Source organism: Loxodonta africana, chromosome 14, assembly GCF_030014295.1.
Source record: "Loxodonta africana isolate mLoxAfr1 chromosome 14, mLoxAfr1.hap2, whole genome shotgun sequence".
Classification (NCBI taxonomy): domain Eukaryota; kingdom Metazoa; phylum Chordata; class Mammalia; order Proboscidea; family Elephantidae; genus Loxodonta; species Loxodonta africana.
In genome coordinates, this window is record NC_087355.1 from 70,267,135 (window position 1) to 70,294,023 (window position 26,889).

The 26,889-nt window shown below is 40.0% G+C and overlaps 1 protein-coding gene across 2 annotated transcripts in view; it reads left to right on the forward strand.

The window, feature by feature from the left end:
- COL14A1 (collagen type XIV alpha 1 chain) overlaps nucleotides 1–26,889 on the forward strand; it is a 224,322-nt gene that overhangs the window by 163,208 nt on the left and 34,225 nt on the right. For both annotated transcript variants that reach the window (XM_064268015.1, XM_064268016.1), the window contains exons 37-42: nucleotides 4,127–4,180; nucleotides 6,315–6,410; nucleotides 7,884–7,937; nucleotides 8,283–8,336; nucleotides 21,023–21,076; nucleotides 21,559–21,630. In XM_064268015.1, coding sequence (XP_064124085.1) covers nucleotides 4,127–4,180; nucleotides 6,315–6,410; nucleotides 7,884–7,937; nucleotides 8,283–8,336; nucleotides 21,023–21,076; nucleotides 21,559–21,630 — 384 coding nt within the window. The remainder of the gene's footprint in view (nucleotides 1–4,126; nucleotides 4,181–6,314; nucleotides 6,411–7,883; nucleotides 7,938–8,282; nucleotides 8,337–21,022; nucleotides 21,077–21,558; nucleotides 21,631–26,889) is intronic.

The following is a 26,889-nucleotide window of genomic DNA, read 5'->3' on the forward strand; positions in this document are numbered from 1 at the left end:
GTGGTTTTGCTGTGTCCCATAGGGTTGCTATGAGTTGGAATCAACTCTCCAAGGTAATTGGTTTGGATTTCCCCTATCATAGGCCAAGTTCACATTTCCTCGACTTTTGTGTGCTCTAAAACCAAGCTTTCCAGCAAGCCTCAACCATCTCCCCCATCCTCCCCAGGGCAGTCTTAGTGCATGTGTCTGTTACTCTAGTTTTTTGCTGCTGCTTCATTCCTTAATTAAGATGCAGTTCTGAGTTACAGTAATGTTTATTTTATTTTAATAAGTGTTTGTAGCTAGAGGGTTTTCAAATCTGCAGCATTGCTGAAACAAGTCATTAAATATTTACATATGACCTGAGAGTCAAACTTCCTAATGAGAAAAGAACAGCAGAGAAGTGAAAGGGAAGGTTTGAGCTCTGACTTGAAGGGAAAGAAGATGGAAAATAGGAGAAAAGGCATTGAAATGTTCAATTACTTAAAGTATTATGAACCATTTATGACATAGCATTCCAAACAATATGTAATAAGACCTGAATGATGGTTGAACGTATTTATGATGATTTTCTCATTCAGGAATTTACTCAGCAGTGTTATATGCCAATAAAATTATAAAAAGGAAGATATGGTAAAAGAAACATATACCCTTTGTCTGCACTTATTTTTTCTTATTAAAAGAATCAGAAACTCTGGTGGTGTAGTGGGTAAGAGCTGTGGCTGCTACCCAAAAGGTCAGCAGTTCGAATCCACCAGGCATTCCTTGGAAACTCTATGGGGCAGTTCTACTCTGTCCTATAGGGTGGCTATGAGTTGGAATGGACTTGATGGCAGTGGGTCTAGTTTTGGTTTTTATTAAAAGAATGAATTTTTTTGTCATTGTTTATAAAAATTTATTAAATTCTTATCATGTGCTCAGTGATGAGAGTTAGGGATAAGATGGAAAATAAGTTATAAGAAATAGTTCCTGGCTTTTAGATGTGGTGCTTGTGGTATGGTTATCTATGAGATAAGTAGTCACATTTGAGCAAAATATTCAATTAAAGAGCAATCCTTCAAAAACAAAATTAAAGAATTGTGACAGAGTGCATGTATTAACTGGGATGCATTATGCTGCAAGGAACAGAAAATCTGACTAAGAGAATGTAGTAAACTATTAGGACATTAGAACATTCATTGTTCAGCGAAAGTTTTAGAAGTACGTGGTCCTGAGGTAAATGGGGCTACTTAACTTCATCAGGGATCTAAACTTGTACCAGCTTCCCACTGTGCTTTCCTTGGCAGTTCAGATTTTCATTCTTAGGCTTGTTGCTTACAGATCACATTGGCCAAAACTGGTTAACATGGTTATTCTCGGTTGCAAAGGAGGCTGGGGAAGCAAATATCTTGTTTTTTAGACTTTTTATAGTTGTTGTTGTGGACTGTCAAGTCGTCTCTGACTCATAGCCATCCTATAGGACAGAGTAGAACTGTCCCATAGGGTTTCCTAGGCTGTGATCTTTATGGTAGCAAAGTGATTAAGAGCTTGGTTGCTAACCAAAAGGTCGGCGGTTTGAATCCACCGGCCGCTCCTTGGAAATCCTATGGGGCAGTTCTGCTCTGTCTATAGGGTTGCTATGAGTCGGAATCAACTTGACGGCAACAGGCTTGGTTTGGTTTTGGAATTTTTATGGGATCAGATTGCCAGGTCTTTTCTCCCATGCAGTGTCTTATGGGTTGGAGCTGACCTTTTGGTTAGCAGCAAGTGCTTAACCATTGTGCCACTAGGGCTCCTGGCCTTTATAGTAGGCGGCATAAAAGGGTATAGGGAAAGGCTCTTACGTAGCCAACTAGTAGTGTCTGTCTCACTGAAAAAAGTGGTTAAGAGCTATGGCTACTAGACAAAAGATTGGCAGTTCGAATCTACCAGCCACTCCTTGGAAACCCTATGGGGCTGTTCAACTCTGTCCAATAATGCTGCTATGAGTCAGAATTGACTCCATGGCAACGGGTTTGGTTTGGGTTTTTGTTATAATAGTTAAAGGTGTAGTATCCAAATATGTGGAGGATTCTTATATGTTAAAGGAAAAAGATAACCCAGTAGAAAACTGAGTAAAGTATATAAACAGGTAGTTACAGTGAGAATAAAATGCAAATAGACAAAAGTTATGAAAAGATGATCAAACTTGGTAATTTTCGGGGAAATGAAAATTAAAACAAGAGCAAAGTATTACTTTTTATCAATCAAGTTGGTAAAAATGTAAAGTTTAACAATATCAAGTATTCATTAAGGTTTAGGGAAATGGAACCTTTTAAACTATTGGCAGATGTATTAACCGGCACAGCTATTTTGCAGTGAAATTTGACAATATAGCTGTATCATCTGTCAAATTTTATATATAATTCCATTTTTAGAATCTTATGAGAAATATTAACATTTGTAGGAATGTATGAGGATGTTAATTGAAACATTATTTTAACAGCCAAAAATTTGGAAAAACAACAACAACCCTAAATGTCCAATATTAGGAGAATGGTTAAACAAGCTATTATATATCCACGTTTTGGACTACTATGCAACAGTTAAGAAGAACGAGTTAGATGTACATATAAGAGCATGGAAAGAACTCTAAAACATACTAAGTTAAAGAATAAACCCATACCCATTGGTGTCGAGTTGATTCCAACTCATAGTGACTCTATAGGACAGAGTAGAACTGCCCAATAGAGTTTTCAAGGAGCGCCTGGCAGATTTGAACTGCCAACCTCTTGGTTAGCAGCCGTAGCACTTAACCACTAAGCCACCAGTTAAAGAATACTCAGAGCTATATTAAAAGTGGGATATCACATATATAAACTATACACACACAAAATAATGCCACAAAAATATTATAGGTGATATTTTCTATAGAAACATACTTATATACATAAAATACATTTTTATAATTGTATTTAAAAAGGTCTGGAAGATAAGCAACCAAGATCTGGGGGGTGGGAGTGAATTTAAGTGGTTAAAAGAAAAGCTGGAAGAAACCTGAAAGATCACCTAATCCAGTATTTTCCCACGTGACGTAAGTATCCTGCTGATGGTTTGCAAAATGATTTTCAGTAGACATAAACGTAGCATAAAGTAAGTTGGAATCTCATAGGAAGGAGGTTATCCCATTTTCAATGATTTCCAATCCTTCTGATCAAGTGAAAGAGAAATTCTCAGCCTGGTGCCCATATGGCCCTCCTAACACTGATTCACTCTCCCTTTTCAACAAACAGCAAACCCTTGGGTCGCAGCCTGCAATAGGAACAAAATCTAGCTAAATTTAATAACATTATTTACAGTCTATTTTTAAGATTACCTTCTATTTTTAGTAAGAGATAATTTTCCACTTACTGTAGAGCTGTATTTCCCCTTAAAATAGATTTATTTGAGTTAAACAACAGGTCAATTAAAAATGTGCAGAGTAATATATAGGGTCGGTATGAGTTGGAATTAACTCACTGGCACTGGGTTTTTTTCTGGTATATATATATATATATATATACAAGTATATATATGCACATATATTTATACACATTTTTTGTTTGCTTATACGTATGTATCATATATTGACAATATATATGATATAAAGAAAAATACGATTAAATAATAGTGGAGGCAGTGCATTAATACAGTAACATCTTGACAGGAAATGCAAATAACCAAAGTCTCAAAAACACTCATTTTTTTAGCTGTGTAAATAAAAAAAAAATTAAATCGCTAAGCCATTCATGTGTTTTTTATAATTTTATTGAATATAGTTTCACCTCAAAATTATGGTATAGGTAATAATACAATACACAGTTTTAGATTAACAGTATATTTTAGTATTTTCATCCATTAGTAGCAGTGGTGTTAATGTAATTGAAAGATAAATTATTCCTGTAATTTTCAAGACTTAAAATGGTTTGGCACAGAAAATTCTCTGAAACTATGAAGTCATCTACAAGGCGGGTGGCAGGGGAGGGGAGTAAGTGGCACATTTCCAATAGGGATCGTGATGAACATATAACATTACACAGTGTGTTGGCCTTTATACAAAGTAAGAATAATATAATCCATATTGTTAAGGAAGATGAATATACTGTTTTGAGATTTTTCTTTGAGCTAATACTTAACATCTGTTTGCCAGGGTGGTCCAGGAATTCGAGGACCAAAGGGTCAACAAGGTGAACAGGGTCCAAAGGTAATGTCCTTTCTCTCTCTCTCATAATTAGCCAGCATTTCGGAGTTCGATATTATTGACCCTTTACAAACTAAAGCTCCTATAGTTTTATGGAAATTATGTCTAAATTTTCTTCCTTTTTCTTAAAGACTTGTGCTCTTTAATCAAAATGAATATTTAATAACTCAAAAGAAAAGAAAGGTTTCTGGGTCAGAAATAAAAATGTCAATGTTCAGAGTGATTTGATCTCAAAGGTAGTTTTCTCTCATCTCTCTTTCTCTCCCTATCACATTCTCTTGTATTCTTTTCTTCCTTTATCTACCACAGAGATGTATCTTTAGGGAAATACTGAATCACAACTGGGCAACAGTCTCTCTCAGGTAATTTCTTAGGTTTTGGATCTCTCCTTTTTCCTTACCCCACTCTGTATAATCAAACGCAAAACGTTGTTTTCTATTCCTACTGCCTAAGGCCTCCAAGGCATTAGCCAAGGGGAGACCAAGCCATGCCAAGCCAAGTCAAGGCACACGTTCTTCTACTTTGCTTGTAGGTACCCTATAAGCTGGCAAAATTCCTACCATTGATTGAGTTCAGTTCTTCACATCTTTTTTCTGGTCTCCTAGATCCTAGATTCAGTGGCTTGACTTTCCAATTGATTCTTCATTTCCTTAAAGCCTATGCCAGGTCATATCATCCTTCTCAATACCTGCAGTCATATGCTATTGCATTAAGAATACAGTTCACACTCCTTGGCATGGCATTCAAGGCCCTCTATAAGATGACTCCCTGTCTCATCTTTTACCATGTTTCTCCATGTGATTTCAGCTCCATCCATCTTGCTTTACTTACTACCTCAAAACGGTTACTCATTCACTTAAAAAAAAAAAATTTTTTTTTTAATTTTTACATAGTATTTATTCACAGAGCTGAGAACAGTGAAATATATGTATATATATTGTACTATAAAATTAGAAACAGAAGAAGCAAGTTAGGAAAGAATGTGAAAAAAAAAGAGGAAGTAAATGAAAGAAAGCTGAAGATAATTAATTATGTGCAGTGGTTAAGAGTTATGGCTGCTAACCAAAAGGTCGGCAGTTTGAATCCACCAGCCACTCCTTGGAAACCCTATGGGGCAGTTCTATTCTGTCCTATAGGGTTGCTATGAATCAGAACCAACTCGACGGCAATAGGTTTGTTTTTTTTGTTTTTTAACCAACTCCAGGAGCCTCTGGATGGTGCAAACAGCATGCTAACTGAAAGGTTGGAGGTTTGAGTCCATCCATAGGTGCTTTGGAAGAAGGGCCTGGTGATCTACTTCCAAAAAATCAGCCACTGAAAACTCTTTGGAGCACAGTTCTCTGACACACATGGGGTCGCCATGGGTTTTCTCTCTTACTCCATTCTGCTTGTTCCTTTTGTGTTCCTTGTCCCGATTGATGGATTCACTTTAAGATGATAACCTAGATGTTGGAGGTCTTAATATAATAAAAGAATAGCTTGAGTTGGAATCACAGAATGAGAGAAGGGGAAGAAGAGTTTGAGGACAAGTAAGTTTTCTGGGTCTAAAATTGCAGAAGCGGTGTAATTCCAGCTAAACCACAATGAAGTCCAAACTTTGGCTATAGAAGAAAGGAAGAGGGAAAATCTAACAACATTGAGCCAAGGGAAGGAAATTTAAGAGGCATAGGATGATGACAAGGACTGAGGTGAGGAAGATAATAGGGGCTCAGTGCAAAGTCTTCAACAAATGCAGAGGAGAACCCCTAGGTAGGCGGTTGGCAGCACTGAAGATAGAGCTGATGTGGTTCGGCAGAGTGGGAGAACCTTCACAGACCTAGAGGGTGGTCTAGAAACATTTTACCGTTTAAATTTGTTATGGAGTGTGGAGAGTCTAGTTACTCACACAATTGGCATAGCATTCATATTTATGGAAGCAAAAATAAAGTTGCAACAATCACTATGTGTTTACTCTTAAGGTTTTAAGAGTAAAACCTTTTGCCAGGGTGGTGAACCATTTGAGGTTATCTTCTGAATATTTCATGTCTTAGAAAAAGTATTTAAGGAAACGGATTTTATATGCCCTAAGCAGAAACATCTTCTGGGTATCAGAAGGTCTAGCTTATTTCTGGCCTGACTTTTCTCTATTGCCTTTCAGGGACCTGAGGGCCTTCGGGGTGAAACAGGCTCTCCAGGACCTCAGGGTCCTCCTGGACCCCAAGGGCCAAGTGGTCTGTCCATTCAAGGAATGCCCGTGAGTTGTGTGGAAAGATTCAGAAGGGTTTTATTGTTATGTCTCCATGAGGTTGCGAAGAATGACTTTTTATCTTCTGTGCCTTAATAATGAGCCCCAGTCCCTTCCTACCCCTAAAGAGTTGAGAAATGAATTGCATGATACTTATATAGTGACTGAGGGTCCTCCATTCATTAGCTGTGTCTTTAACCAACTTTTTGTTTCATGATGGGAAGTCTTAAAACAAACAGGTACACGCATGGGCAGTGGGTATATCCACAAACATTTTGTCTATAGAAGAAAAAAAGGCCTTAATATGAATGTTTGACTGAGTCCTTAACAGTTGTGATAAAATCTGGAAAGTAACAAATGTTATATAAATTGAAGTTCTTCATTATTTATTTGTAGTAATTTCAGATGTAGCTTAAAGGGAGCTACTTTTTCATGATTTTTTATTTCAACTGGCAACAAAGTGCAGTCCATTGAGTGAAAGTTTTAGATTTTAGACGGTGTACTTTACAGGGCTGCATTTCTCTGTAAACGTCATTTTTTCTGTTGAAAACAAATTTAAGTCCACTCATTGAATTTCATTAACACAAGTATAAGAATTTAGAAAGAATAAAAGCAATTTTTGCAACTGGTGTTTGAAGCAACCAGATCCTTTTTGTTAGTTTTTCTTTTTTTTTTTAAATTTATTGTGCTTTAAGTGAAAGTTTACTAATCAAGTCAGCCTCTCATATGAAAACTTTCACCTTGCCGTGTTCTCCTAGCTGCTCTTCCCCTAATAAGACAGCACACTCCTCCTCTCCACCCTGTATTCCCTGTGTTCATTCAAACAGCTCCTGTCCCCTCTGCCTTCTCATCTCGCCTTCAGATGGGAGTTGCTCACATTGTCTCATGTGTCTACTTGAGCCAAGAAGCTAACTCCTCACCAGTATCATTTAACTAGATCCTTTTAAGCGTACTTGTTTAGCAGTCTTTTGTTCTTATGATTGTGTTGCCCTAGCTGAGAAGTTTTCCTCTACAGAGTTATTTCCACATTTTAGAAAGCACTATCGTGCCAATGTGCATAATAACTACTTCTAACAGCTATTTGTTGAGGCCTTATTACCTTCCTGGTTCTCTGTTTTCTCATTTTTATATACTTCTGACACCCACCCCCTCCCCAAAATCTATATTGATAATGAGATTTAAAATTTAAACTACACATAACGTTGAAATGTTCAAATTTCCCCTCCACATATTTACAATTTGGGCTCAGCCATATTGGGCTGTATATATTCTGCGTTTCGACTATTCTGGCATGTAAACATTGAGCTTTGTGGGAGTGTTTGTGTAAATGTCATAGCGTATGTGAGAAGTAAAATATACTGTATTTGGATTGTTGACATAAAAGCAATTTAATGGAAGATGTTGGAGTGGTCAGTGGGGGGAGAAAAAAAGACAAAGAATTTATGTATGTGAACTTAACCTTTTGTACTTTTGAATATTCAGGGAATACCAGGTGAAAAAGGAGAGAAAGGAGATAATGGTCTTCCTGGACCACAGGTATTTTTTTTACTTTTTAGTCCGTTCCTCTCAGCTCCAGAGCTTTGCTAAGAGGAGGGGAAGGCTGTGATTTTGGCAATAAGTGGTTTTGATATTAAGGATTGTTTGACTGTATTCATTTACCTTATGCCTCTTCCAAAAGTCACACCGATGCTCCTCAGTATGCGCTCTGGTAGGGCACATTCCTCTTCCATGAATAACTTCGGATTCTGAAGTCTAAGTCACAAAGATCTCACCTTCATGCCATTATGTTTGTTTGGAGGCCTGGATCTATTTCAGGGGAGCTGGGTGAGAGGGTGACACATTTCTCTGCCTCTGACCTTGTTTTGTTCTTGCTCTACCTAGGGAGTCCCAGGAGGTATTGGTTCACCAGGACGTGATGGCGCTCCAGGCCAGAGGGTAAGAACTAACCAAGTGGTTGGTTGTTAGCAAAGTAGACTTCACACTCAGTCACTTTGCTGCTGGCACGTTTCTGTGTAAGGAAGTCAAGTCAGTTTTGTTTTGTTTTTTTTCTGTTTGTCTGCATTTTACCTGTGCTGATGCTGTTTCACTTCACTATACTTCTTTTCCGTTACTTTCATCAAAACCTGGGAACTCTCATCAAACTGTCTCAAATAAGCAACGCTCCTTTCTGAATGCCCTGTAACCTGAATATAGTTTGTCCTGCACTGTGTGCCTTGGTTTGGTAGATTTTCCTGTTCTTTGAAATCCTCTAGGCATAAACCTAAAGAATCATATAAATTGAAATTTAAGTATCTTAACTATCTGTAGTTTGGCTTACATGGAATTTTTTGTTTATGTAATATATGCCAATTATCTGTTCTTTTAAACTGTTCTAGTGGCTAGTGGTAAAAATAAAGTACAAGGATAATTAGGAGAGGGATAAGTTACACCTGGTGTTTGTTTAGTCAACAAGTCTTTACTGAGCCAAGGCATGGAGGTTCTTGTCCTCAAAAAGTTTGAAGTTCATCGGGAAGAGCTATAACTAAGAAACTATAAGACATGTTATTATGGGGGGCATTTACAGAGCACAAATGAGGCATTGGTGGTTCAGGGTAGAATTCTCACCTTCTGTGAGAGAGACCCAGGTTCAATACCCGGCCAGTGCACCTCATGTGCAGCCGCCACCCATCTGTCAGTGGAGGCTTGCGTGTTGCTATAATGTGGAACGGGGTTTCAGTGGCACTTCCAGACTGAGATCGACTAGGGAGAAGGGCCTGGCTGTCTACTTCCAAAAATCAGCCAATGAAAACTCTATGAATCACAATAGTCTAGTCCACAGCCAATCCAGGGGATGGCACAGAACCAGACAGCATTTTGTTTTGCTGTGCGTGGGGTTGCCACGAGCTGGGGGCCATGTCCGTAGTAGCTAACAACAAAAACAACAACAATGGAACAAACACAAGAGATGGATAACTAAGGCAGACATGGAGAGTCGGGGAAGGCTTCCTCCATCTAGGCTGAGCCTTGATTGAAAGAAGTTAGCCAGGTGGATGAGGAATGGAAAGCAAGTCCAGGCAGAGCCAATGGCATACACAGAGGAGTGTAGGCGAAGAGAATGTGGGGCGTTTCCAGTATTGCATATGCTCAGTATGTCTAGAGCTGCTTGGTGTGCGTATGCACAGGTGTGCACACACACTTGAGTATGGTATGGAGAGATTGTCAAGAGGTGAAACTGGAAGGGAAAACACAAATCCATTTAAGAACCAGATAAGTTTTCAGGCTAAGGATTTTGAACTTTAGCAAGAAGGTAATGGGGAAGTCATTAAATTTTCAGCAAGGGAAACAGAAGCTGGTCTTCCTTTAACTGTCTGATTTAGACATGAGGGCAGTTCCACAGTTTGTCTCAAGACTGAACTGTATGGAGTGGCAATCCAGTCCAGATCCAATCCATTGAAGGACCACACATTTGGCATTCACTGGTATTTGGGGTACAGTGTGTACACTAGGTTAGCAAATAGCTGACTGGCAGACTCACTGCTCAGACAAGGCCTGCCTTTAGCTCAGAGTAGCTGTACGGCTCAAGAATAAGCAAGTGCTTTTTTTTCTATAGTTTAGGTGTGGGGTCTAAGGCCCTTTGACTTCCCTCCCCCTCCGCCCAGCTAAATATTATTTGCTCAAAATCTCAGTTTAGTCTCTGTTCATCAAATGGAATTATTCAGTCTGTAAAACATGTCCAGGTGAACGTATCTAAAGGAGGTAGTCTGTAAAAGTATTAGATTTATGTAGGTTTCTGGTACATGGGGAAGGAGTGTCTAGAAGTATTTATATGTTTTGGCAAAGGGCTTAGGCTAAGATCCTGTGTGGTTACACACCTAGGTTCCTCTGTGATTCCTGAAGCTCTGAAAATGGTAATTCTAAAGGTTTGGTTCACTGAATTTTTTGATTTATCCATGAATGGAGCCCAGTCTTGGCAAAGAACTCTTACATCGAACAGGTTGGATTAGTGTTTGAATCATTTGATTTTGAAATTCTTTCTTTTAAGACCAATATACCAACATAGGCTTTTTATACATATTTTGTTCTTCCTCCAAACACGCTTGTTTCCTATAGAATTAAAAGTTTTAGAGCTGTAATAAAGCGATAAGATATCTGTACTTAGGTTTTATTTTCCTCCCTACTGCAAAAGAAGCCAATTTGCAAGTAAAACTTTCAGGGTGTGTCCAACTCCTACATTGAAAGCTTCTTGGATGGGACTGAACTTACTTTTTTAAATTGATTTTCAGAGAAAAACGATCCTCTAAAGGGCCATCTTAAAAAGATTGTGCAAATCCTATGACAATTGTTTTAGAAAAGATATATAAGAGCAATCCCCTCGCACTGTACAAATCTAGGGAGCATCTTTCACACAGAATAAAATGTTAATGGTGCCCCCATGAATTGTGTAACATGGTGGCCTTGCTTGAGGGAAGTTCTCAATCAACGAAATACTAATTAATAATTAAGCACATACTGTGTGGCATGTACTATGCTCAGGCCAGGAGTGTTGCCCGTTTCTGTCTGTAGAGAGGAAGGCTCCAGAAGGGAAGGAGGGACTTTCAATAGTTAAAGGAGGTAATATACCTGGAGGGGGAGACTTGGTGGCACAGTGGTTAAAGCGCTCAGCTGCCAACCAAAGGTTGCTGATTCAAACCCACCAACCACTCTGTGGGAGAAAGATGTGACAGCCTGCTTCTCTAATGATTTATGTCCTTGGAAACCCTATGGGGATGTTCTACTCTGTCCTATAGAGTCATTATGAGTAGGAATCTACTTCATGCCAATGGGTTTGGGGTTTATATTTTACCTGGTGAAGATGGAAGGATGGGGTGGGACCAAGAGCACAACTGTTCCCCTGGGCCAGGAAAACAAATTGGTTTTTATAGACATCAGAGAAGGAAGAGTGGAGTGGGTGGATGAAAACAGAATTATTGACATTAAGGGGAAGGAAACCAGGGGAGTTTACTTTAGGTGGCTCCGTCTCTTTAGTCAAATTGATCTCTGGGGGCTGAGTAGAGTAAAAGGCCTGAAACAATTAGATAAGCAGTTATTTAGGAAGGCTGTGAAGGAAGAAGGCCCAGGACCAACTTTAATGGTGGCAGGGATAAAACTAGGACCTGGAACATCCCAGAAGAAATGTCACATTGTAGGGTCAGGAGCAGCAGGTGTGCCCAGGTCTATCTGGTTAGGCAGTGAGAGAGAGGGGGTTAAAGAAAGAGTACTGTCGCGGATTGAATTGTGTCCCCCCCAAATGTCTGTCAACTTAGCTGGGCCATGAGTCCCAGTATTGTGTGATCCTCCACTATTTTATGGGATTTCCCTGTGTGTTATAAATCACCATAATGAAATGAGATGAATTAGTGGCAGTAATATTGATAAGCTATTTTTATGCAAGATTAAGTAGTGTCTTAAGCCAATCTCTTTGAGATATAAAAGAGAGAAGCAAGGGGAGAGAGAGGAGGACCTTTAACCACCAAGAAACCAGTGTGCGGAGCAGAGCACGTCCTTTGGACCTGAGGTTTTTGCTCTGAAAAGCTCCCAGACCAAGGGAAGACTGATGACAAGGACCTTCCTCCAGAGCTGACAGAGAAAGCCTTCCCCTGGAGCTGGCACCCTGAATTTGGATTTCTAGCCTACTAGACTGTGAGGGAATAAATTTCTCTTTGTTAAAGCTATCCACTCGTATTTCTGTTATAGCAGCACTAGATGACTAAGACAAGTACGAAGGACAAACATTACGCCGATATTACAGCTCTGCCTTAGCCATACTAAAGCGCAAAGCTTCATTCAGAAAAAATAATAACAACAATAACACCAGTAGCATAGAACAGACTGAAAGCAGAAACACTGAATGACGAGACCCACTGCTGAAGTGCCTCAGAAGCCACTTCTAGAAAACTTCCCAGGTAGACTTGACTGTCTAGGGAATCAGGAAGACAGAGTTTTGTTTTTTCCTTTCTTTCTCTGTATTCTGACCACTTAAATCACTTAATGTTACTGTGCCTTCATTTCCCCTGATCTTGAGTGAGTAAAACCTACTCTAGGCAAGGAAGGAGGAAGCTGGAGTGAATATTTGTGATGTGCGATCAGTGTTTCTAGCTCCTTGGACAGAGTCTCAGAAATAGATGGCTAAGGTTTGGAGTTCAGGACAGACTATTCCTCACTGCTCAGGGCTCTTTAAATTTCGTTTTCTCTTACTGACAGTTAACAACTAACAGCCCAAACCCAGCACCATCACCTTGACCATCAGCCTAAAGAAAGACTAACCCTTCTTTCCTGGAGCTGGTGCCAGTGTCACCCTAGATTTAGCCAGGAAGGAGAGAGAGGTTAACAAAGAATAATAAGAAGATTAAACATCTTTGCCTTAAAGAGGGATCGTGTTTTCTAATGCTTCTAGCTTATTCTGGCTTTTCCCAAGGGGAATCTTTGACTCTTGGAAGTGGCTCGTATTCAACTCTGGGCCTGGGGCCATAAGCAAGTCCAGCACAAGCTGGACTTCTTCAATGAACGAGTTCCCCCCTCTTTCTTGGAAGCCAGTGGAACAAAATGTGGGACCACACTTTAAAAAACAACGGTGCAAGTTTAGATTTCACAGCATTTAGGCATCCATTTTTTATTTGGAGACATTCCAACTGAAAATATTATGGTCTAGTCTTTTTTTTTTTTCCTACTGTAAATCTTGCTGCCTCCTTACTGCCTCCTTCCTCCTCTTTTCTTGGTATCTGTGACCCCAGGCCTTGTCCTGTGATCTTTGAGCTCTTCTGCTATATGTTAGGTTTCTCTGCCTCCCTCCAGGATGACCAGGTAGTCCTTGGAGAAACTAGGAAAACAGGCAAGACATAGATGATAAATAAGTGAGAGGAACTGAAAAAACTCCAACTTCTGTTCTAGTTCTCTCCAAGACCATCATGTATTCTAGCCAGACCTGAGTTTGAACCCTGGCCATATGACACTGGACCAGTTACTTAGTATTTCCAAGCCTCACTTTCCTCATCTGTAAAATGGCGGAAAAAAAAAATTGACTCGGTAAAACTGCCGTGGGGTTAATGCATATAAAGCATGTCTATATGAAAGTCCAGTTTTAGCTAAAATTATTTTATTCACTCTTTGAGACTGGCGACTGGTGGTGCAGTGGTTAAGCACTTGTCTACCAACTGAAAGGTCAGAGGTTCAAACCCACCAGCTACTCTGTGGGAGAAAAGACCTGGTGATCTGCTCCCATAAAGATTACAGCCTAGAAAACCCTATGGGACAGCTCTACTCTGTCACATAGAATCGCTATGAATGGAAAATTGACTCGATGGCACCCAACAACAAGAACAATATAATTAAATAAAAGTCAGGGAGACAAGACATAAAATGACAAATAGAGAGATTTTTATGGCACCTGGAAGGTGGTAATTCCTTAGCTGTACAGTGAGTACAGTGAGTTGTTTTGTTTTTGTTTTTGTTTTTACAGTGAGTCTTAATTTTTAAATTCTGGGTCAACTGAATTTAGATTGCTTCCTTTCTTCTAGGTTACTATTCCTGCATCCCAATGATATCACCGTAGCCTCCCTTTTTCACTGATAAAAGATAAAATATTGTAAACATCTTGTGCACCTGAATTCTTTTGAACTTGTGAGGTGATGAGAAACAGGATGGCCCAGGGGTCAATAACATAGATTTTCCTGTTAGCCAGACCTCGGGTTTGAACCCTTGGCCCCATGATGTTGGGCCAGTTAATACTTCTAAGCCTCACTCTCCTCATCTGTAAAGTGGAAAAAATTAACTTCATAGAAATTTTGGGATTCATGCATATAAAATGGGATTTCTATGAAAAAAGTGTAATTTTAACTAATTATTATTCACTATTTTCATTTTTTCTTCTATTTTCAACCTAATGAATCAAGGGCAGTAAAATATTTTATAATGCCTGCATTTAACAGATTAAGATGTCTTAGAAGATTTTTTCAAAAATACAAAAAGTCTAAAGAAAAGTGTTGCTTCTTAAAATTTCTTGGATTCCTTCTCGAAAGAATACTTCGAGGCAGCTTCCTCATTGTGTGGGTGGAATGTATACAGAGGCAGTATTTGTGATGAATATCCCATTTCATCAAAAGTGAGTTGGATGTAAAACGTATTCTGGAAATTGAATTTGAGTCAACTATCTGGATTTAATTCCTGTCATAAATGTCAAGCAGTGATGAGAGATTCATCTAAGGAGTGTTTTGTTGAATACTAAGATTCGTGTTAATTACCCTCCTGAGTATCTTTCCCCTTTAGAAGAGGAAATGTCAAATACCAGCACAAAGCTAAAGGAGAGAATGATTTGATTTTCTCCTTTGTGGGTCTAGATGAGTTTTGTAACATTCCAGGATAACGTTCTCAGTCAGCCACAGTGATGATGGTGTATGCAACTGGGATGTCACAGATTATATTAATAAAAACGGAAGCCACAGCTGCTCTTAATTATTGAATTTCTGTAGGTTCTTTACAAATATCCTGTTCTCCAATCCTCAGAATAAGCACAAATGCTAGGCACTGTTACCCCCATTTTACAAAGGGTCTGAAGCTCAGACTGAAGTAACGTGAACAATGCCACAGAGCTAGCGAGTGTTGGAGGCAGGATTTTATTTTAATCCATCTCTCTTTGGCTCCAACACTGCACTCTTTCTTCCCACAGAATTCTGTTAATAAACATCACTGCAGGGTGTTGTTGATGTGAGAAAGTTTTCCAGTAGAGAAGATGCTTAATGAGCAGGACTTCATCACTAAAGCTGTTTCACCCAGCATTTGGGGACTGTCGGAGCCCAGTTTGGGTTACTGTCTCAGTGAAGTAGAAATTGATGTTTTATCCCAAGACCATTATTCTTTGGTCACTTTACACTTTTACTTGGATAGCGACACATATGCAAAGAGAACAGTTACGGGGAATTTAGCTTCGCAATATTACTGCCTTTAAAGATACCTCTATTTGGGGGTGTGTGCATGCACACACAACACACACACAGTACGAATGATAACATCTGCTTTTCATTCTTATTCTAACACTGTCCTTCAGAGCCAGGCCAGGAGTCTTTATATTTGTAGACCAGCAATTCCAAAACTTAAGTGAACAGGTTGTTGTTTCATTTTGTTTTTTAACATACAGATAGATACCTGGGTCTCAACCTAAGAGATTCATATACAAAATGTCTTAGGTACAGGAACTTTAGTTTTAAAAAGCTTAATTATCCTGCTTATTAGCCAGGTTTTGGAATCACTGGTAGTATGTTGTGTTAGGGCTATTATATGTAAAAGTAATTTCTTAGGTAGAATATTGTTATTTTTTGTTTTAATTCACTGAAGTTATCACTTCAGATTACCAAAAATGCACACGTGTGTATATATATACATATATACCCACATGTATATAAACATATATATTCAAAATATGTACACACAGACACCTCATTTGAGTATATATATACATGTTTATATACATGTGGGCATATAAACCTCAGCATTCAGTGACACACCCACATACCTCATTTTAGTATGTATATGTTAATGTGTGTGTGTGTGTGTGTGTCTCTGAAAATTCCCCAGTGTGACCCACCAGTCTTTACCACGTGGTATCACCCATAAAGCTTGGTCTTGGATCTCTAGCCTGGGCTAGTGTTTGCTGAGTCTGTGGCTTTTTGCCGCTTGGCCTCTTAATCTGGTCTTAATCCTTTACCCCAAGTAGCAGCCTTATTTCATGTGGCTGATAGCCACGCTGGTCTGTTGGCTGTTGCTCACGGCAGCCCAGAGGCATGCCACAGGGCTTTACACTGTGTACTGGGAGTTTCTTCAAGCATTTCTTCAGTCCTCGCTGCTTGAATTTGGCCCATTTCAACAAACTCATCAGATACCAGCTTCTTACTCATCCCACTACAACCTTCTCATCTAGCGTTAGTAGGAGGCCCTTGACAATTGACCATCTCCCAGAATCTTCAGGTTAGTATCCTGGCATGCCATCGTAAGCATCAAAGAAGACATGGATGATGAAAATCACAATTCTGTAACAGACTCTGAGTGCTAGTTATGATAGCTCCATAAACATAAATAGTCTGGCTTCTGGATTCATTTTCAGTTGCAACACTATTTGTGGGCATACAGGTTTCATCCATTAGACACTATAGGCACACTACCTAGAAACTACACGCTTCTTTTTTTTTAATTGTGCTTTTTAGGTGAAAGTTTACGAGCAAATTAGATTCCCATTCAGTAATTTGTACCTAAGGTGTTTTCCTGGCTTTGGTTTCATTCCCATAATGGGTCAGCACTCTCCCCATTTCTGCTCTGGGTTCCACGTTTCCTTTCATCCTGATTTCCTACCCCTTCCTGCCTTCTCATCTTTGCTTTTAGGCAAATATTGCCCTTTTGATCTCATTTAGTTGCTTGTTCTAAGGGTTTTAAAGAACACGTTCCTCTCAGGTGGTATTGCTTATTTTGTGGGCTTGTTTATTGTTTGCCTGGAAGGTGGTCTCTGGGAATGGCTTCAGTTCCAGGTCAGAAGGGTGTCTTAGGGCCATAGTCTTGAGGGTGAAACTACAAACTTAAGAGCCTACAAAAAAATCTTTGAGACTAAACATGTATATATATATATATATATATTTGTTCTAAAGTATGGAAGAGAAAACTGCAAAATGGAAATTAATAAATGTTTAATTAAATATCTATAAAAGAATACATTTTGTATATTTCAGCAATAATTAAATTTCGTATTCGTTTGAATATTAGTGATTTCAAAAGCAAATTATAGGTTGGATTTTCTTATGTTGATAAATCTTAGCCGACCATAACTTAAGAATTTGTTCATAGGCAAATGTTTTCAAAAACAAATTATAAAATCCTTTCAAGCTTTTTATTAAAAACCCAGCATTTTTTTTTTATAGCAAACATTATTTTAAATGTGGGCTGTGGGTATGTATTAGTATTTTGAGGTGGGAGTCTCGAAAAGGGAAAATGCCTGGAACTTCTAATGCTTTTAAATATCCATGTTTGTGGGTAATTGATTTCATGCACTTTAACAAATAATTTACAATGGTAAGTTAATTCCAGCATTATGCTTATTGTTTAACCTTCTGTTCTCCAGTACTCATTCTTCATTGCTTAATTAAGGGCTTCTGCCCTTTATGATGGTCCTTAATCCAATAAACGTACATCTTCTCGCTTGGCTCCTCATATGAAATGGGAAATTTATAGACATAGAAATGCTTTGGGAAATACAAAAGTGTTTTTAGCTGTCAGTGGTTGAAAACCATTCACTGAGCTTTGATTTAAATTACACCGAATCACAAAGCTGGAGTTTGCCAATTCTTTTGCTCTTGTTATAGACACTTTACAGACCTTTTCTTTTCACTGAGTTTATTGAATTTGTATAGAAAGCTGCTGCCAATGCTGCTTACCCTGAGATGAAGCAGTGAGAGGAAGAGGGAAAACCCTCCCTCAATAAATCAATTGCACGGGAACCTATGTCAGTTTCTAGGAAATTACCCTAGGATATTAACTGAAATGAAATGTCCATTTCTGAGGACGTTCCTTGGGTAGGAGCATGTGGATATACAAAATGGGGTATATACATACAGTGGAATATTATCAACAGTAAAGAGAAGTGAAGTTCTGATGCAGGCTACAACATGGATGAAACTTGAAAACATTATGCGGAGCCAAATTAGTCCATTGAAAAAGGACAAATACTGTATGATTTCACTTATACAAAATAAGCAATTATATAAACTAAAACCCATTGCCGTTGAGTCGATTCCAACTCATAGCAATCCTATAGGATAGAGTAGAGCTGCCCCATAGGGTTTCCCAGGCTGTAATCTTTATGAAAGTGGACTGCCACATCTTTCTTCTGTGGAGTGGCTGGTGAGTTCAAACCACCAACCTTTCATTTAGCAGCCGAGCACTTAGTCACTGTGCCACCAGGGCGTCTTATTGCACCACAAAACCAGAAAACCAAATCCATTGCTTTCAAGTTGATTCTGACTCACAGAAACCCTGTAGGGGCAGAAGAGAAACTGCCCCATAGGGTTTCCAAGGCCATAATCTTTACGGAAGCAAACGGCCACATTTTTCTCCAGAGGAGTGGTTGCTGGCTTTGAACCACCACCTTTTTGATTAGTATCCAAGTCCTTAACCACTGTACCACCAGGGCTCCTTAAGCAAAACGACAACAACAACAAAACCCACTGCATCTGAGTCAGTTTCAACTCACAGCGATCCTATAGGACAAGGAAGAACTGCCCAGTAGGGTTTCCATGGAGCTTCTGGTGCATTTGAACTGGCGACTTTTTGGTTAGTAGCTGAGGTCTTACCCACTGTGCCACGAGGGCTCTAGATATATAGAAACCAAAAATGATTATGGTTACCAGGGGTGGGAGGGAGAGGGAAAGGAGGAGTTTTTATTTGAGGAGCACTGAGGTTATGATGATGATGGTGGAAGCAGATAACCAGGTCTTTTCTCCTGAGGAGCGGCTTGTGGGTTTGAACCACTGACCTTTCAGTTAGTGGCTGAGTGCTTAACCACTGTGCCACCAGCGCTCCTTGTATGTTAGGGTACTATATATATATTTGAAAGGAGCCACTGTGGCTCAATGATTAAGCACTCTACTGCTAACTGAAAGGTTTGAGATTTGAACCCACCAGTGGCTTCGTGGGAAAAAAGACCTGGTGACAATCTGCTTCCATAAGGATTACAGCCTAGTACACCCTGTGGGGCAGTTCTACTCTGTCCTGTAGGGTTGCTGTGAGTCAGAATCGACTTGACGGCACACAACAACATGTGTATTTGTGTGCAAACAACACTAAAATCTCAGTGGTTTAATGCAGTAGAAGTTTATTGCTTGTTCACAATCCAATCCATTCAGCAAGTGGAGGTTGAGGAGCAGGGAGGGTTAGTCTCTGCCTCAAACGTCACTCAGACACTCAGGGTTCTGCCATCTGTAATGCTATCATCTTCAACACGTGGCCTCTAAAGTTCCCAGAGAGGAGGAGAAGAAAGTGGACAATCACCATGGGAGATTTTTCTGAGCAAACTGGAAGCGACCCCTTTCCACTGGCCAGAACTCAGCCGTGTGGCTCAAGTGTAATTATGAGGAGGCTGGGAAATGTAGCTTAGCAGTGTGTCCAGGCAGAAGAGGAAAACAAGAATACCAGTGAACTCTAGCACCCTCTGCGTCTTCTGGCTTTATGACTTACTGGCATTCTGAGGGCATCCTGACCATAAGTTGTCCCTAAATACTCACCCTCACCCTCTCTTCCTGCTGCCTCTAATATCCTACTCTCCCAACTCACACGCCATTTCCTCTTGACCAGCCTCATCTTTATGTTCTCGCTTTTACACAATACCAGGAAGTGGGGAGAGAATGGGAATGGGAATGGGAATGGGAATGGGAATGGGAATGGGAATGGGAATGGGAATGGGAATGGGGAGCTTGAGAGGATGAACTTTCACAAGCAACATAAGGGGAAAGGACAGCTGACTGAAAAAGTGGCGTGAATGTTAGAAAGAGGCATCAAGGAAGCCTGGAGATGTTAGTGTGAGTTGATTTGAGATGGGAATGGACTGATCCAATGGAAGATAAATCCCAAGGTAAGAAGTTCATTTCTTGATGTAGTAGGAGGTATTGTTTTCAAAAAAAAAAAAATATGAAACAGTTATAAAATTTGGATCAAACAGCCTCCCTCATGTTTGTAACTGCATTGGAAAGACCAGTGTCCACAATTAAAAACTCCAGCCCTTTAAGTGTAAGTCATTCCAGCTGTTATATTTTTCTTAACACTCACATAAAATAACACACACGCACGTTCAGTAATTTAAGAGGATATTTTTATAAAGGACATCATTTACTTTCTGCCTTAAACTCTTCCAACACAGAATGGAAAGCAAACATGTATCCATTTGTGAGCACATAACAACACACACTCAACAAACCTGGCCAGCAGTCAAGTCCCCTCTATACTTTTCTCCAAGCTGCTCCTGAAGAGTTGCAGAGCTTCCGATATTATAATACTCTTTATTTATAATATGGAAACCTGGGATAGTGAGTCCCTACCCAAGAGTCTCTTAGGCCGTGAAAGACACTAATTCATCTTTTTGTCTTGTCATCAACTACCAAGGATTGATACCCCTTCTCATTTGTTAGGAGCTCTGCTGGTACAGTGGTTAAGAGCTCAGCTGCTAACCAAAAGGTCAGCAGTTCAAATCCACCAGCTTCTTCCTGGAAACCCTATGGGGCAGTTCTACTCTGCCCTATAGGGTCGTTATGAGTCCCAGTTGACTTGATGGCAACGGGTCTCATTTGTTATACTTAGTCTAATAAAAACACTTTGTGGAAAGGAGTTCCTGTTTAAGCTTATAAGTGGCATTTCTTACACCTAAAATTCTTGCAGTAGACAATTTAATGGAGCCAAGGGACACAAAAGTCTTGCCAAGAACAATTCTCATAAAGACCTTGAAAGCAGTGACTCCTTGGTAGTCCAGAGCAAGTGGCAAGACTTACCCCCGAATATTAAAAAGGAGTAGGTGAACCTATTCTGGAAGCCATATCAAGGCAACTATGTGATAGGCACATTGTGTTCCATTTCTGCAGGGCTTTCCTGGAAAGGATGGATCCTCTGGCCCTCCAGGACCACCAGGACCAATTGTAAGTATCATCAGAAACTACTGGGAGGCACTCTGTTTTGAAGCATTTAGTTTCTTTTGTGAGACTTTCTTTGCCAGACCTTTACCTTGGCTGCCATCTTTGCTGTATTGAAACAACTCATCCCTTGGTACAGAGCGCTCCCTAAAACATCCTGTGAAAATAATGTACCACATGGCTTGATTATTCTCTCTCTGAGCTGCGTGGCCATAAGATCACCTCTATTGATTTGATTTTTTATTAGACACAAGTAAGGCTTGAATTTGAAGGAGCCATACCTGACCGATGGTATAGAGCCTTTTCAAAAGTAATGTCTTCCCTACTTAGGGAGTTGGGAATGGGAATGAGCAATGAATCCTGAAGTCTTGGTGGTGGGGGGAGAGAAGCTATCACTGTGTGTTTGTTGCTCCTGCTTGAGTGCTGGCTGTCACTGATGAGCATGTGCGCATCCTCACCTTTGAGCCATTTTCCTGCCTTTCTATTAGGGCATTCCCGGAGCCCCTGGAGTTCCAGGGATCACAGGAAGCATGGGACCTCAAGGCGCCCTGGGACCACCTGTGAGTATGCAGCAGCATCCTGTGAGGAATGTGGGTCCAGTCACCACATTTATGTATGTGTTTAAATTTACCAGCATCTCTGTCAGTCAAAAATGTTTATTCAGTATTAGACTTTGTGGGAATTCATAAAGGGAACCAGAGAATCTCCTGGGATAAAGATTAAGTCCAGCTTGTGCGTACGTCGTGGCTAAAGACAAATGGTCCCAACAGGGAAAAGTCAGTCATGCTTCTGCTTATATATGTTTCCATGGCTTGTTAGTCTGTATTTGGCTAAGTAAACTCGTACCTTCATTCCAGGGAATGGGAACAACAACTCTGTGTGTTAATTAGACCTGGCCTCCAAGGATAAAATATACAAGGTTTGAGAAATCCAAGCTTTAAGTAAGAGTAGAAATAGATTTTTCTTTTCTAAGTTCTGCAAGAAAGGGAGAACCTCCCAATAAAACACACAGCACACACACACATACACACTAAGCTAAGTGAATAGCGATGTAAATGAAAGTATAATGAATGGAACCAATTAACCATTTTTGTGCTTCTTATCTCTTAGGTTGGTGTTTAACTATGATTAATGGGAAGGAGTAGGGGCAAAACGGGGAGAAACCCATGGCTTCTAAAGCCACATTTGACATCCCTTGTGACTCGCATGTTGTTTCTTGTTGGTATAGATATTAGCCAGAATTCTAGTACTATTGTGATAATACTAAGTCTGCATCCATAATTGAAATGTGTAAATATGTATACTAATGCAAACATGCTAAGAATTCATGGAACATTGAGATTTTAAAGGGTAAGGGGGGTGAGAGAGGTGAATGAATTTGATTTCTATAGCTGTAATATAACAAATTACCACAATCTTGGTTACTTACAACAACACAAGTTTATTATCTTACAGTTTTGTAGGTCAGAAGTCTGACATGAGTTTCATTGGGCTAAAATCAAGCTATTTGCAGTTCCTTTCTGAAGTTTTAGAGGAGAATCCATTTCCTTACCTTTTCCTGCTTCCAGAGGCTTCCCCCCATTCATTGGCTTCCTTCTTTCTTCAAAGCCAGCAATGTGGCCTCTCTCTGACCATTCTTCCATAGTCACATCTCCCTCTGATAACACTGGGGACGGTTCTCAGCTTTTAGGGACACATGCGATTAGATTTGGACCACCAGATAACTTTAGATGCTCTTCCCATCTCAAGATCCTTATCTACTTCATATTTTCAAAGGCTCTTTTGCTATGGAAGATAACATACTCATAGACTCTAGGGATGAAGGCATTTTCTGCTTACCACAATGAGCCAGAAATAATAGAACCCATTGGTTCTCATTCAGAAAGATATCTCTCTTCCTCTAGCTGCCCATGTAATCTTGTTACTCTTCATTCTTGAAACTCATTTCAATAAAGTTTTCCATCCTCAGAGTCCTTTTCCTGGGCTATGATTCACATGACACATATACAGGTACAGAGATGCACACGACGTATGAACGTCAAGGAATGTGTCTAGATTTTAACGAAGGCGTTCTCATCACACATCCAAATAAATGCTTTCCTTAGTAGTCATTTTACAAAGCTGTATACTCATTTCAACTACGCTGTTATTGTTCAAAATGCTTTCAGATCTCCCCTTTTTGAATAAAACTAATAGTGGGTCACAGAAGAAAATCGGATTGCTTTATTTTCAAAATGATGTTACCAAGTGTGGTTGTGCCCATAGTACCACCCAGTGACACCCCCATGTGAGAGCAGACACACAAGAAAGGTGCACGCACACTCCTGCTTCCTCTCTCTCACCTCCACAATCCGTCCATTGCAAACTGAACTGTTCATTCAATTCTAGGCTATTCCTCACCAAAAAGGAGACTGCTGAACACACTCTATCTGCTACAAGTTTTCACGCTGTTTCCTAAAATGTGCTTCTTGAAACAAGAGTTCCAGAATATGCCCGGCAGGGCTCAGAGACCTGGGGTTTCTGGTCTAAGAAGTATCTGAGACAGTGCAGACTAAACCTGTTTCTCAGAAAGCCAGGGGAGTTACTAGGACTTGAAGGCTTTAAAGTAAATTTTTACTTTAAACAACTACTCAGTAAATATTTTTGTATGAATGAATTAGGAAATTGATGTCCACAGAGGCTTGGTAAATTGCTTAAATGGTGTGGCTCACACAGCTTGTTAGGGTCATGTCAGGGCCAGACATCCTAAAACAAAATGTTTGAGGCATCCTAAATCAAAACAAAACAAACAAACTATCAATTAGGTAATAAACAAATGTATGTGTATGTGGGGTGATCTTTTTGTTCTTTGCAGTGTTACTAACATCTAGCACTAGTTTCCCTTCATAACAGGCCATGGGTTGGTCCTGATCCAGGAGGACAGGATGGGAAGGGCCCAAGGAAAGAGGAGCAGGCCCTGGGGTCCTGGGAGAGAAAAATGGGGTGTGGAAGGAGTTGCATGAGACATCGAACACATGATGTAAGTGTAGACCCAACCCTGCTTACCAGCCTGGCCTTTTGCAGCTCTGGGTTAAACTCTACATTTTTTCCCAGAAAGAAAACATTCATTAAAAATATTGTCTTTGATTGCTATAAATCAGCAAAAAAAAAAAAAATGTCCCTCAATGGTGGCACGAAGGGCCCTGTGCCACTGACACTTTGATCACAGGCAGAAACTGTGTGATCTGTGGGTACTGGTGGGGGTGCCACACAAGGCTTTGGATTTTCTTTTCTAAAGCAAGTTGTTTTCTGAACCATTGAGACCCGTGCTTTGTGCCATGAGCTCTCAGATGCCTGCTGGCTTCCAGCTGGTGTGACTAGTAAAGCAGGCACATTGTCATGGTTTTAAGCCCTTGATTGATTTCCCCCTGGATTTCTGTCTAGGAAGGTAGGAGGCAAAGAGCCCAAGAAAGACAGACTGCCCCACTGAAAATAGCAACATGTTTCCTATAGTTCATGCCAGAAATACTTGCTTTTATGTACTCTCTTGTCGCCACTGGCTTCCCAGGGCAGAATGTGCATCGCTGCTGCTGTAGCCATGATTCCTACCTGACTTTTACCCATTGGATTAAGTACGATGCCCTACCTGCAGTGAGACGTGTAGCAATGAAGCTGTATGCAGCTGAGCAATGTGTTTAGCTTGACATTATTTAAAGACTACAGCATTAGGTGTCGGGTTACCTGGGTTGTAAATCTGGCCCCGACGTGACCTTAACTAGCTGTGTGAGCCACATTATTTAAGCAATTCACCCAGACTGTGGACATCAGTTTCCTAATTCATTCATTTAAAAATATTTACTGAATAGTCATAATACGTACACGATTAAATAAGGGGATGTTATGAGGGGTACAAAGATGATCAAGACTTTTTCCCACGTGGAAGGAAAATTGAGGGGAATGATGCTTTTACAGAGGTAGATATAACAAAAGACAGAAAGTGAGCATGCCTTAAGGAAAAGCCAAGGAAGTGGCTATGAAAGTTCCAAAGGAGAGACAGAGCAGGAGAGAGAAGGTGATAAAGAAATCCCCTGCTGAGCTGACTGGGAAGAACTGATGAAGGAGGAATTTCTGTTGAATTTTGAAAGATGGATGGGATTCCCGCCCACAAAGAAAAGAGGATGGTGTTTAGGTGTGAACTGTATTAAAACATGGCGTAAACACAGGGCCTACCCTGTCATTTGTACATTTTAATACTTTTGAACTCTCTTTTTCCATCACCACTGCCCCACTTTTATTTTCAGCCCTCCTCATTTCTTGCCTAGACTATCACAAAGCTCTAATTGACCCCTTGCTTCTGTTCTAGCCCTAGTCTGGTCCATCCTTCAGTTGCCAAAAGATGTTTCTAGCATAACTCTGATGTGTCATCCTCTGGCTTATATCCCCTCACTGGCTTCCTATCACCAGAGCATAGGTCCTAGATGTTCCACATGGCATGCTTAGCCGTTCACAATGCGGCCCTTGCTCTCTTTGCCAACTTGATCTCCCACTTCAGTTCCACTTCACTTCACTTGGAGTTGTCACACAAAATTATTTAAAGTTCCTGAAATGCATACCATACTGGTTCATCTTTTTTTTTTTTTTTTGCCTTTTGGGATGCTGTACAGTCTTTCTGGGCTGCTTTCTCCTTTTTTTTTCCCACCTGGTGAGCTCCTGGCTATTCGTCCCCCAAGATGGTGCACTTCTTGTGTGAATCCATCCTTACCTGCAAGCTTTGTTAGGTGTTTCACTTCCACTGCTGCTGCCTGCCTCTCCACTAAAATGATAGCTCCTTGGGAGCAGGTGTCTTATCATGCTCATGTTTTTATTCCTAGGCCCTAGCTCAGTATCTGACCCATAAAATAGTTGCCATCAAGTCAGCTCCAACTCATGACAGCCCCATACGTGTCAGAGTAGAACTGTGCTCCATAGGGTTTTCAGTGGCTGCTTTTTTCAGGAATAGATTACTAGGCCTTTGTTCTGAGGCACCTCTGAATGGACTCAAACCTCCAACCTTTCAGTTAGCAGCTGAGTACATTAATCTTTTGCACCACCCAGGAACTCCACCTGACACCTAGAGGGTACTTAATAAATATTTATTGAAAGAAAGAATGTATGTTTGCTTTCCAGTTAGACTAATGTTTGCTGGAGTATTAGAAGATTATTCTCATAGATTTGGGGGCCAGATCACAGAAGACCTTTACGGCCAGGCTAGGATGTTTTGATTTTCTTTAACAGATATCTTTCATATGTGGGTCTTGGAACACGAGATTATTCCTCTTCCCTTCAGCATGAAATTTCTGTGCATTTATGAATGTAGCTACTGTATTTTCTTTTCTTTACATTTCAAGCGTTCCTGAAGTTAAAGGAAAATGTGCCACTTTCTTCTGCCTCCATCTACAGGGAATGTGTGTTTTCCCTCAAAGCATACTTTAGTGGAGTTGTAGGCCTTGACTTGCTTAGGAATTTTTATTTTGTTTTTATTTTACTTTGCAAAATTCCAAGGAAAGATGTCAGAGAAGTTGGAATAAAAAATAATTTCTTGCCGTACAGACATTTCTCTAAATAGACCTTTCACTGACTGCCTAGCTGTGTCCTTTAGCTACTTAATAAAGTATCACAGGCTGAGTTTGAGGAATTTCAGGCCTGATTAAAAACGGCTGTCTCTACAGACCAAAAGATACCAACAGCTGATACTGTTCATTTACTTTATCAATCAGGTTTGCTCTGTAATTTCTTCCTCTATATTTCAAACATTTTCAAACAAGCCAATATAATAAACGATAGCAATTCAAATGTCAAAA